We start from the raw sequence: 13,258 nt of genomic DNA, 5'->3' as shown, positions 1-13,258 counted from the left end.
TTATTGTTGAGACCTAGGATTGGTACCCTATTAGCCCCAGGGTACTTCAGCATCCCTTATTGATTTCCCTCTACCCTGCCAGCCTTTGAAATAGTCTTCTCATTAAATGTGATTGAAACAATCCCTTTAAACCTTCTTTAAAAACCTCTTCTGCATGGGCCATCTGTTTCTTATTGGGACCATGACTGATAGACATGTGATCCAGGTTGAGAAAAAAAAGAAAAAAAAAAACATTTCGGTTGGGAATTGTGACTCCACAGAATAGCATTATGAATTTTACTTTTTGTTCTTCATTATCTATCCCTGGGCTGTCCAATATGGTAGCCATGAGCCACATACGGCTCTTTAAACTTAAAGTCACTAAACGAAATTAAAAACTTAGTTCCAAGTGTTCAAAAGCTACACCTGACCAGTGACTACCATTCTGGACAGTACAGATGTACCATTCATGTCATCACAGAAAGTTCTATTGGACGGCACTGCTCTACACCCAATAGGCTCCTCCATGATAAACATTAAAAATTATTTCTACCTTTGGCTCTACCTTATCATCACAGGTACAGCCCAGGTCAAAATCAGACTGAAGGTACATAATCCCTGGGTAATTGGGTCTGGTAACTTCCTCTGGCATGGTTGGTCTGAAAGTGTTAGTACGCAGGAGATGGTTCAAACTTCCATGAGTCCCATTATTAGGAGCTGGTTTCAATCCCAGGAGATCTGATGAAAAGAAAGAAAAGATCCAGGTACTCTGTAAATATTTTTGATGAGGTATAGGGAGAGTCAAAACCATTCACCTTCCAAGGGCCTGAAAACTTGGAACACGAATTAGAATAGAATAAAACCAAATTTAGACTGTAGGCTCGCTTCTTACTTCCTAAATCATTCTTGCCTGATCATGTCTTGGCAACAACTTTCTGAAATAGTATGTTCATTGCTTGATTATAAAGAGAGACATGTCCAAAAAGAGAGAGTGAAGAAATAGGGCCTTACTTAGCTACTGCCTATGCCTGTGATAGTTACAACCCAAGGACCATCAGCGTCAGTATCTTTGCCCTTCTGCTTCTCTAAGAGTCTAAGGAGACTTTTTATCCCGAATTTTGAAGTGGGACTTATAATCAATAAATAACCTCTAGTCTGCCCTCTCATGCACTCCACAGAAGTACGGGGACAAGAAGAGGTTTTGGCCTTGGGCCCTAAAGTGCCGCTGTGAAATGAACAGGCTGATTTCACAGCAAGTGAAATGGTTGCCAAGCGAGCATACAGTGACTTGCCTAAGCTGAGAGGTGGGGCAGGGGAGAGCCAGCAGCCAAGATGGGAAAAGAACCCAGGAGACCCGACTTTCAGACTCCCCCTCTAACCACCAGACTGGCACTCCCTTACTAAATAGGAAAAGTTGTCCTCATTCAGCAACTAGAAACTCAAGGAAGAAAAATAATTAGGAGTACATAAATAGCTGGCCAGGATACAAGCTGGCGAAATTTTAACTGGACTGCAATGGGAGAGATGGAGGTGGGAGAAAGCTCTGTGCCGAACTCTTGCTTTACCCAGCCTCTGACCATTGGTGTCAAACTGTAATGCTATGTTAGATCAGCCAGAGACTGCCAACAGCAACACTATGAAAACTCCCCGTTAGTCAACTGTTGACGGAAGACAAAGAAGCCTTAGAAGGGGATGATATTCTGTCTCTTGAACCAATGGGCAAATTACCACAATTTTTGTGTGTGAAAAGATGAGGTGATCCCAGAAAACAGACACCTCATTTCTTTCTCTGACATTGAAAGAAGTTCATACGTTAACTCAAGATTGTTTTCTTGGTTTTGATGAAATAAGTGACTTACCACACATGACATTGTAAAGTTCAATGTTTTCAAATGGAGGCACTTTAGTCTTGTACTTAAATGTTGGGCCATAACCTACGAAAACAGTCTTCCAAAAGAAAAGAAAACAAACAAAACAATTAGGCATTGCTAATATCTAGTAGCAACCCTTCCTCGATTTCTAAATGCTTTGCAAGCTTCACTCACACCACCATTCCCATCCCTTCTTGGAGTCACTAAAACACTCTTCGATTCACAGTTCCAGGAGCATACCTGCATACTGTTGACCTTGTTATCAAATCCATGGTCTCCCTGGAAAAAACATTTTCCCGATGGTTTCTTATAAACATCCAAAGGTTTCCTAGAGTGAAACAATTGTACAATTGTACAATCAGTCAGGATTTCTCATGAAATCATTCTGATTTTAAAAAAAAACAAAAAACAAAAACAACCAGTGCACAAAAAATATCTCTAAGGAGTGGATCTTACAAGTATATTCTTCTCATTGTAATTGCATCATTCCTGTGGTGAAGAAAACATGATGCTGTTCTTTTGCCCCAAGTGCTTTTGCTTTGACAATCAGCCCAGGACAAGTTGGGACCTGAAGTCCTGGTCCCCTCCTCATGCCTTGTGCTTGCAAAGCACGAGGTCACAGGTACAGACACACCTTGTAGATACTGCACGTTCGATTCCAGACCACCACAATAAAGAGAACATCACAGTAAACTGAGTCACATGAAGTTTTTGTTTTCCCAGTGCATAGAAAAGGTATATTTACACTATACTATATTAAGTATGCAATAGCATTATGATGTCTAAAACAACAACACACATACCTTAATTTAAAAATAGTGCTGTTGGAAGAATGTCACCTATAGACTCTCGATGCAGGGCTGCCACAAAGCTTCAACTGTCTGCCTATGTGCTTCACTAGCTCCAGGACTGTAAGACTCTCCACTCTGGGGCCGTGTTTGTCTGGTTCATTTCTACATACCCATCACTATGCTCCATGCTAAGCACACAGTTGGCACTTTAAAAATATGTGATGTTTAATCAATGAATGGAGATCTGTATTCTATAAAAATGTTTGCATACAAATTTACCTGTCAACAAATTTACCTGGTAATACCACTAGAGAACATAACTGAGTCATAAGCTTAACATATGTAATAGTGGCATAGCTAACAAGAGCCAAGCCTCACCTAGACAGTACCTCTATTTAGAAATAGAAAACGGAAACCTTGCTCTCTAGACATCAAAAGCATCTGAGCTTCCTTGTTGGGACAGAAAGATGCCTTTTGCTTAGAGTCATGCAGCACTTTTCCAAAACACTTTCATGTTTATTAAGACAAATATTTGCTAAGTACCTATAGGTACATTGCACTGAAGTAAAGTGCTTGGGGGAAAACAAAGAAATTAAACTTTGGGGTCTTTGCTCTTAGGAAAAGTACTTTCAGCTTGGGATAATAAGATATGTGCATATAATAACTCAACAGTGCAAGATATAAGTTGAAAAGATTTACTGCTAATTAAAATGCCTGGCTTTGGTCTACACTAATTTGCTCAACTATTTTCATCTTTTACTTAACTCCTACTCAACTCCCAAGTTTTCTTCATCGAAACCTACAAACGGTACAAATTTGCTCTCTCTTCCAAGCCATCCCATACTCAGACATACTCAGCCAAGCCATTTTGGTCACATTTTTGTAACTTTTCCTTGAAGACTCCCCATGTCTGTTCTAAATGATCTCAATAATTTCTAGTTTACATACGTATCTCTTCACAATCCTACATATTTAACTCTATGTACCCCCTGACAATTACAGTAGGATATTTGTGTATTTGTCACATGTGTCTCTCTAGATGTTCCATACTGATGCAAGCTCTTAGAGGACACACATTTTCTTGTTATCTTCTCTCTCTTGTAAATTCATTCAAGTACCAAGCCAGAGTACATCTAGTAGTTGTTCAATTATTACTAAGTTAATTAAGACTGAGTCTCAGCACTTTTCTTAAGGAGAAAGTCAGAGCAAGAGTGAGTGGGGGACTTCCCTGGTGGCACAGTGGTTAAGAATCCGCCTGCCAGTTCAGGGGACACGGGTTCGATCCCTGGTCCGGGAAGATCCCACATGCCGCAGAGCAACTAAACCCGTGCGCCACAACTACTGAGCCTGCACTCTAGAGCCTGCTAGCCACAACTACTGAAGTCTGCATGCCCTAGAGCCCATGCCGCAAATACTGAGCCCGTGTGCTGCAACTACTGAAGACCCCGCCTAGAGCCCGTGCTCCGCAACAAGAGAAGCCACCGCAATGAGAAGCCCGCGCACTGCAACGAAGAGTAGCCCCTGCTTGTCTCAACTAGGGAAGGCCCATGCGCAGCAACAAAGACCCAACGCAGCCAAAAAAAAAAAAGAGTGAGTAGGAAAGGGCTGCTCCCAGATCTGTGTGAAAGTGATTCAGCTTTGGGTAATTAACTCTTTGAAACTGGTTAGAGCTTCCAGACACGTCGTACATCAGATTCAAGAGCAAGGAATAGTCTCTTCCATATTGGAGAGTCTTTTGTAGTTCAAAACAAGGCAAACATCTGAAATATTTAAGGCAATGTAAAACACGCCTACAGTAACAGAGGTTTTAAGATTAACAACATTTTCTGAACTCTTCTATAAATGTCGCTACAAGCTAAGTCTCGTCAGCGGAGGCCAGACCTGTCCAGTGTGGTAAGGCAGTGTCCCAGGCATATGTTTGACTTACTCAAGTAATAAGACTAGAATGTAAATTTGAAAAACAAAACAGAGAGACAAACACACAAAGATGCACTGAGAGGCTACAAAGAGCCACCAAGATGCTGAGACCAGGAACACAGAGATGTATTGTCTCAGGGCTAGTGGTTTATCCAGCACACAAGCTCTTTGCAAATGATGAGATTTCCAACTGAGATTTCTTTTCATAATGGCTAAGGACCTTAAAGCAGTCCAGCTGCCAAAGGGGTGGTTATGAAGACGAGAATCAGGGACAGCCTATCCCCAAGTTACCTTGCAACGTGCCATCTTCGGTCCACCAGTAAATGGATGTCCTCAATCCTCCTGTTGTTGGCATAGTGCAAACGTTTGGGAAGGTGCTGTTTCATGTAAGGCTTAAAGTGCTGATCTGGTTTCTTACACTGAAATAGAAATGGATATTGAACTTTGGATGGAGTGTCTTCTAGAAAAGTCCAAGACATTCTCTCTAGAAAGAGGAAGGTTTTAAGTCAAACGAAAGGTTAATTACTGAATAAATGGCATTTGTTACCCCTATCAAATGATAAAAGCTGAAAACAAATAGATTCAAAGGGGATTAGATAATGTTGAAGAAGACATAGAAGGTTATCAGAGGGGAGGTAGAAATTTTTAAGATACATTCCTGACTCGTGAGACCATCACGAAGAGCAACTCAAACTCCAAGGCTTTTTCCCAAATGCTTCGAATCAAGGGACGGGGAGGTGGGGTGGGAAGGGAGGAGGAGGCATGTTCAGGACCATGTGATTACAGTCTCATGTGCCTTTAAGGTCCCTATCCCGGATGGGAAAACTATGGAACAGGGTGGTGGGCAGATCTGGTTCAGAAAGAGTAAGGATCTGTTTAATCATGAATGAATACTTGTCAGCCCCAATGGCAAGGTCAAATACGCTCATTTTGTATGGTTACCAAGACCATTAGGGAGCCTGCAGCTGTCCATGGGCCAGAAGTTTTGAAAGCTCTTAGGGAAACAAATATACAGGATGGCAGGGCAGTGAGGAAAATATTCCTGTCACCCTACAGGGGACTTGAATACAAGAGAAGAGTGTGTGGAAGCTACTCCAAGGGCAGAGGCCTGGTGACATGCAATACTTACCGTGAGATTAGCAATAATGACTTTAGGGTCATCTGTTCAAAGAGAGAAGGAGAAAGGTTTCAAAAGAGTTGACAGTAATCACTGAGAGAAATCATTTTTGCAGCGAGAGACTCAATTCTTTTTTTTTTTTTCTCATAGAAGACCTATCACTTTAGATTTTGTTTAAAATATATGTAAAACTGTGTGTGGATATTTAAAATTTCAGTAAAGTGAAATGTATCTAAATGAGAGGAACAATTCCTATGGTAAATGTCCCTGCTAGGTCTAAGTCAACCTTTCCGGAAGGGAATTCCTCCTTCCAGAGCACCAGGGTATTGCTGGGTAAATTGCTTTTTTAAAATTCTCCCAAATGGTCCCTCTGGAACCTGGATTGACTGTATTTGAAATTTAACATCAGGAACTAAACTGGGCATTTGGGGCTTTTAATGTAACTTCCTATGTATCTGCAGATCTTTCAAACAAGCGATCATCCACTTTTAAGATGAATCTTCGAATCCATTATTTTTTCTAAAGGGAATTGTTTTCCTCAGTAATATCACAGGGCTAATTACATAGGTGGTTGCCCCTTTCCAGCTGCAGACACACACATGTATGCACCTCCTTTATTTTCACTACCAGCAAACAAAGGATATTTTAGTCAATACCCTGAACTAGCTAAAAGCAAAACTATGTAAGTGATGGCTGTGTATAAACTGTGGACAGGAATATATTATCTGAAGGTCCCCTTTTAGGGGGGTGGGTGTGGGGAGAAAGAGGAGATTGTAGGTTGGTTGGATTTTGTTTTGTTTTCCAAAAATTTGCTTCAGCATGTCATTATAGAATCAGCAGAAAAGGAAAGCAGCGTTCAGAAGAGATACCGACAGTCATGAGGCAACCGTCCCTGGAATATAAACATCAGTAGAGCAGGTCATGTCTCTGTCATTTCCTGCTGCATCCCCAGGGCCTGGTAAGCACTCAATAAACATTTGTTAATAAATATAAATAAATATTTGTTCATGTTTGTTGCAAATGCATGAATAAGCTTGCCTTGCAGCATAAATATACACTCTTCAAAGACAATGTTCAGAATCTTAGTTCTAAAGCTATGAAATTCGAAGATAAAAAAATGTGGATTCCCTTCTACTTAAATTGGGGTTAAAATTTAGTTGCATCTTTCAATGACAAGCAAATAAGTAATAATGGTAGCAATAATAATTAACCCAAATTGTGTCCCTACCATGTTCGGTCTCTGTAAGGGCTTTGCAGGCACTGTCTCTCTGGTCATTCACAACTACTCTGCTGGAATGTAGGTGTCACCAGAATCCTCACTAAGCCAACTGGCATTTAGAAGGTGGAGGCGGGGGAAGAGGGGAACATGCACACTGGGACCCTGCTGGCAATCTGACTGAGCAAGCCATGCTTTGAACCTCTACATTCAGTGACCTCATCAACCACAGTCCTCAAAGGGACCAAACAGAATGAGTTCATGTTCTTCGATAATGAAGAAAAATAAATAGCACAGGGCAGTCTTGTACTCAGATAAATCCCAGAGAACTTCTAGGAAATAACAAATGCCTGAGTCCATGTGTGGGACACCAATCCTTCAATTCTGAAATACTCAGCCCTCTCATGCTAACAGCTCCCAGAGAGCAGGGGAGGCCCCCAGTACAGGGTAGTGGTTAAGAGTCAGTTAAGCATCTGGGTTTAAATTCCCGCTCTGCCACTCACTAACTGCCGTCCTCTTAGCCAGTTACTTCACCTCTCTCTGAGCCTTGATTGCCACTGTTTATAAGAGGAGATGATAATACCTAACACACAGGCCATTGGAAGGATTCAATAAGGTGTGTGTACATCTGGCTGAAAGAGCGATGTGACGAAAATATCATCGTCATAACTACCATTTATATAGCTTTGACTATGTGCTAAACATTAATCTAAGTGATATGTAGAGAATCTCTCATTTAATCTTCCCAACAATCCTTATGTTACAGATGAGAAGACTAAGGCACAGAGTGTTTAAGTGGCTTGCCTTAAGTAGCTTAAGGTCACAGAGTGAAGCAGCTGGCAAAGATTTGAACCCACGCATCCTGCCACCATTGTTTTTGCTCTTAAACACCTCGCTCTCCCATCTCTCATAAAATGTATGAGCATGTTTTTTAAAATACAAGACATTTAATTATTGGTAGTTATCATTTCATTAGCCTTAGGCAAGTTTTCCTTCCACCCCTAAAACAACCTCCCCATTACTTTTACTGATGTTTTGAAATACCTTTCAGAATAGACAAAAACTTTCTTGCATAAGCCCTAGAATGCACATACTAAACCAAGAGGTACCGTAGTGACTCTGCAGGCCACTCTGGCGAGGGCCTGCCTAGCTCAAGTGAACAGAGAAGACAGGACACAGAGGATAGAAAAGGCATGGAAAAGAGAAGGCAGAGACACCAACGTTTTGTTTATTTCACAGCGTTGCCTGGAGCTGACCTTGGAACAGTTCCCATTTCTGTTGACTCAGTAACATCGTTTGGGAAAAACTTAATTTTCCAAAGCTTTATGCTTGGTGCCAATGGTTTCTTATTCCCAAGGCTAAAAATGCTAAAGGATTTTTTTCTTCCCCAAAATGCAGCATGCCTCCAATAAAACTATACACTTCTCCAAAGCTAGGCGGCTGGGCAGCATGTAAGACATCTTAGCCCATAAATCAAAGTTCTCGTCAGTGGCATATCATAACCCAAACGTGTAAAACAGAAGTGATAAGATTATTCCTGTTTATTTTATTTCTAATCTTTCAAAACAGCTGCCCCTTTCCAAGGGCTTAATAGTTTCTCCTGCTGGGTTCTGTCAATCACTTTTTCTAAAGGTGAAGATTTCCTTTCAACCAGGCTCGTAGGAAGGTTTAGGGTCCAAGGGCACTTTTGCCAACCCTGTCATGGACTCCCTCACTTGAGCTAAAGAGTAAACCTGAACCTCTTGTTGGAAAGTTTGTCTCTTGTAAGCAGAAGTTTATGGTTATACACATGCCTCAAATTAAGTGTATTTTCCACATGATAAAAACAAGAGCAAATATTTACATAACGCTACGAGGGGCCAGGAACTATTCTAAGTGATAAACATAGATTCATTTTCACAACAACCCTATGAGCTAGTTGTTATTTATCATTCCTTTTTTCAGATGAAAAAAACTGAGGTTTAGAGAGAGTTTCAATGACTCATACAAGTTCACTCAGCTAAGCAGCAAAGCTAGGATTTCCACCCAAGTAGTCTAGCTTCAGAGTATAAGCCCTTTCTCACTCCACTAAATTACCCTTCTAACAATTTAGTATTTTAAGAGTCAACTTACATTTAGCATTATTGCTAAATTTGGGTCGAATTCTTCCTAGAGTTCCTGGCACTAAAGTAATGTCATCCACATTAGTTAGGTAATTGCTCAAGAATTCGGTTCTATCACATGTGACATCTTCCATTCCTATGGGGAGGGAAAAGAAAGTATTTTCAGGCAACTGTAAAATTAAAATCTCCACACAGACACTAAAGGTAACATTCAGGCCTCTCCTTAATTCGTTTTTCACAACTTAACATGAGGATCCCTCTCTTTTGAGGCTACTTAACTTGACTTTGAATTTTTGAATGCTTCATTATATAATCTTTTCATCAGACATTGCTTTAGTCATATCATCTTGCAGCACAAGAAGGCTGAAAATGCATCATCTCAATTATATTTTAAGTCATTCAGCAAGACCAACAAGATAAAGGAAGTAACCGTGATCTTTTAAAAACAAATCTATTTACACTGTCATTATGAAAAAGATCTATTCTTTTAAAAAAAAAAAAATCCCAGATTGCTTTAAACTCTTCCCAGCTGGGGGTGGTGTAAATAGCTGTGTCTCTTTTACAAAATGTCATTTTCCAACTCTCTAATGTATCTCACGACTTGAGTACAGAATCACCAGCCCTCACTCTGCCTTCACTGGTGGCCTTGGATGTTACTGACAAAACAATACTGGCAAGAGAGAGAAAGAAAAATGTCAGCCCCAGTGACCACCCAAACTGAAAAACAAAATAACGCTGAAAACAAGCTGTAAACAATATAATCTGTTAAAACTGAAAGCTAGCAACTAGAATATAAAAAGGGTCTTGGGAGGGAATTTTTTCACCAACAAATATTGCCCCCTCCCACCCATGATTTGTTTCCTGCCTCCCATCAAGGAGAATTTCTTGATCAATATTAAAAAAATAAATAAAAACAAAAACAAGCTCAGATCTTAGAATCACAAGTTATGGAGGCTGGAAGAGAACTTTACTGTCATTTCAGAATTTATGAGATGAGATGAAGCTATAAAGGTTTAATATATTGCTTTGTACAATCCAGTATCCAAATATTTTTTAAGTGGGGAAACTTAAACGATTCTGTAAAGGATTCCCTAAGGTTTTGGAATAAAGAAATATAACTCAGAGTGGCCCAGGTATGGTGAAATTCAAATTATCACCTTCTGGGATCCCAGATCCAGACCCTTCTTTTTTAAATACAAATTGGAAGGAAGAGAGAGAAAAACATATCCCAACATAGCACAAGGGTTATATATCTTGCCTTTTAACATTTAAAATCTCAGGAGGAAAAACTGAAACAATAAACAGCTATTATGTTCAAGTACAATGTTAATCCAGGAAGGGGAAGTCTCTAAATACATGTTAATGGAAGACTAGAAGGATCTTTCATTTGCTGCCTTCCTAAGTCACTTAAGCCACCCCAATGGTGAACCATCTCTCTTGCTTTCAAAGTGCTTCTCAAGCATCATCACCCTTCACCCTCCAGGCTAACTCTGTGTCCGTGGTGTTAGTGTTCTCATTCTACAGATGAGGAGGCTGAGACTTGGAGAGGCTTTTAAGTGGCACAGTGCAATTTGAACTCCATTGCAACTCATTCTTACTCCAAAGCCCAGGCTCTGGAACGCTAGACAATACTACCTTTTAAGAAAGAGATGTTGTGCCATCTATTCATCTCAGAAGCCTGCACACTGGCCAGACCAGATTGTAGTCTAGCCAAGACTTTTACAATGCTCCAGCACGTGATTCATTGGAGCCCATCTACTTCTTAGACATATGGCTCCACCATGTAAGCAAATGTTCTTGACACCTCTGGGCAACTTAAATCAAATCAGCTGTGTCACAGGCGCCAGATTCTCTGTTCTATCTGCAGCTCTCCACCAAGTCAAACTCATGGAACATGATTTTGCAGCTGGTTACATTTAGTCCCTGCAAAAGAGCATGTTAGTTCTAGGGTTTTTTTGTTTTTTTGTTTTAATTTCTCATAGATCTTCTAGAAAATTCTATAAAGAAAACTTCAGGCCCAGAGCAGAGTTTTCATTAGGGAGAGTTATCTGCCCTTCTTAACAGAACTACCAAGTCAACTCATTTTCTTCTTCCAAACCCTCTCCTAGAAGGGAGCAGCCCCATATTCCAGAGTCATGATTTCAGTTTGCTAGTTCTGGAATGCAGAAGGCACTCTCAGTCTGCACACCTGTGAAATAAGAATGTTCTCTGATGCACCCTCCCCCCCCAGCTCTATAAACATATATGTTTATGATGCTCTTGACCCATCAATTTTTCTACTTTATACAGTGATTTAGAAAACTGCTTCCTAAACTGCTTCTTCCTCTCTTTAACAGTCTTCTCTACTGAAACAGGGTTCTCTGATTTGGGTCTTGAATTAGCTCAATGAATGCATGGAAATCACTTTTCTCATACGCCACTTCTTTGACAAGAAGCCTATGTCTCCACCATTTTTTTAATCATATTTAGATTTATTTTTTAGCCACATTAACTCTGTGGGGATGTGGCTAGCAGGGATATGTCACATTCACAGAGGAAGCTCTTAATATCACAAGGGAATTGTCTGCAATCTTTTTTTTTTTTTTTTTGTCATGCTGCACAGCGTGAGGGATCTCAGTTCCCCGGCCAGGGATTGAGCCCAGGCCCCAGCAGTGAAAGCGCCGAATCCTAACCACTGGACCGCCAGGGAATTCCCTGCAACTTTTTAATATGGGACAGATTTTTGTAGGAAGGCTTTTCCTGCAAAGAATAGGAAGATACAGGAATTCCCTGGTTTTGATCAAAATGTATGCAGGGTCATCTCAGGTCGTCTCATAATTTTGAGTCACGGCTCGATTTCTTTCCCCATCCTGAAGAAAGGGGGAAGGAGGAAGAAGAATACAACCTGGGATTCTGAGAGCAAGGGTTTCCCCAGCACATCAGAAATGTTATCTATCTGTATAAAGAAACAAAGCTTTACCGTGGTCTCCAACAAAGATGACATTTACACAGCGATGCAGCTTTAATTGTTTCAGTCCATCCATTAATTGCCCCACTGTTTTGTCAATATCCCTCAGAGGATTTGTCATCTGGAAAAAGGAGCAAATTAGTCCCTGAAGGTTTTTTTTTTTCCTTTCAGTATCTCATAGATCTTCTACCCCTAGAACATTCTGGAAAGAAAACTTCAGGCCCAGAGGCAGAGCTTTGTCTAGGGAGATTTTCCTGCCTTTCTAAATGGAAACATGGTCTAAGCATTTTTATTTGTATTCTTTTAGGAATGTAAAACCTCTCCTCATTCAATCCCTTTCAAGATTCTTTGATATAAAAATGGAAAAATTAAGGGCACTTCTTTTTTTAGAGATAAAATGGCCTTTCTAAAATGTAACAATGTTCTTTAAGTCCAAGAATTTTGAGAATGAGAAGAAAGTCAGATGGACAGTTTAAGCCTCTTGTTCCCTATGTGAAAACACCTAGGCTTTGAACCATGGCAAGAAGATGGAGGCTAAGTGAATCAAAAGCGGTTCTGAGGTTAAATGGTAATCTTCCACTGGATGCCAAATTAGAGCATCATTAATACAAAGAGATCCATCTAGTGTTCCAGAAAACTTAACTGTCAATTTCTGACAACAATAGATTCTTAATAGAAGGACCACTTCTAAGAAGCAAGCTACTACTTCCCAATGTAGTCCCTTTCAAGCTGATTTTGAGTAAAATAAAAATCTACAAGAGTTCAAACTTCAACAGAAGTGAATCATTGAGCTTGTTCTAGAAGGTTTCTTAGTTAGCCTAATGAAAAATGAAAACTCAGTTCTCTGAAGAACACTTCCAAAGCATAAGAATCATAATCCATCTCTCATGTTCTTGTTTCAAATGGAAGTTTCTGATAGCATGAATGCCACCACCTACTAGAGATTTCCCTCTCCCTCTCATCTCTGTGCAATGGAAAGATTTTCAAGAAACATCCCATCAGACAAACACTTGACAGAACTTTAGCTGAATTTGACAGCTTAGCTACAATCACACATATCCACTCAAAATGACAGATAAGAACAGAAGGGATCGGCATATCTTTTTTTCCTCAGACACATAATCTTATCTTCCATTAGCATCTTCTCAGATGACTCTTGACCTCTCCTCATATCATGTTATCAGTAAAATCAGGTATAAATTTGTTTTTCTTCATGACAGGAGTCAGTATTTCAAATTCTGTCCCAAGGAGTAAGTCACAAGTGAAAGTTTCATAATGACGTGTGCAGCATAATCTGAAGAGACTAACAGAGGGTAGA

The 13,258-nt window shown here is 40.1% G+C and overlaps 1 protein-coding gene across 9 annotated transcripts in view; it reads right to left on the bottom strand.

Annotated features, from left to right (window-relative positions):
• Positions 1-13,258, bottom strand: part of ENPP2 (ectonucleotide pyrophosphatase/phosphodiesterase 2) — a 107,407-nt gene that overhangs the window by 22,462 nt on the left and 71,687 nt on the right. For 5 of the 9 annotated variants that reach the window (XM_028168191.2, XM_028168190.2, XM_007188818.2 and 2 more), the window contains 7 exons: positions 11,953-12,061; positions 9,004-9,129; positions 5,688-5,719; positions 4,850-4,977; positions 2,091-2,178; positions 1,839-1,926; positions 533-717 (listed from right to left, as the gene is read on the bottom strand). In XM_028168191.2, coding sequence (XP_028023992.1) covers positions 533-717; positions 1,839-1,926; positions 2,091-2,178; positions 4,850-4,977; positions 5,688-5,719; positions 9,004-9,129; positions 11,953-12,061 — 756 coding nt within the window. The remainder of the gene's footprint in view (positions 1-532; positions 718-1,838; positions 1,927-2,090; positions 2,179-4,849; positions 4,978-5,687; positions 5,720-9,003; positions 9,130-11,952; positions 12,062-13,258) is intronic. The other 4 variants (XM_007188816.2, XM_007188819.2, XM_057532385.1 and 1 more) reach the window with 2 other exon arrangements.

The sequence above is a fragment of the Balaenoptera acutorostrata genome, chromosome 17 (genome assembly GCF_949987535.1).
Source record: "Balaenoptera acutorostrata chromosome 17, mBalAcu1.1, whole genome shotgun sequence".
In the NCBI taxonomy this organism is placed as follows: domain Eukaryota; kingdom Metazoa; phylum Chordata; class Mammalia; order Artiodactyla; family Balaenopteridae; genus Balaenoptera; species Balaenoptera acutorostrata.
Note: the sequence above shows the minus strand (reverse complement) of the source record. Positions and strands in the feature narration are given on the sequence as shown.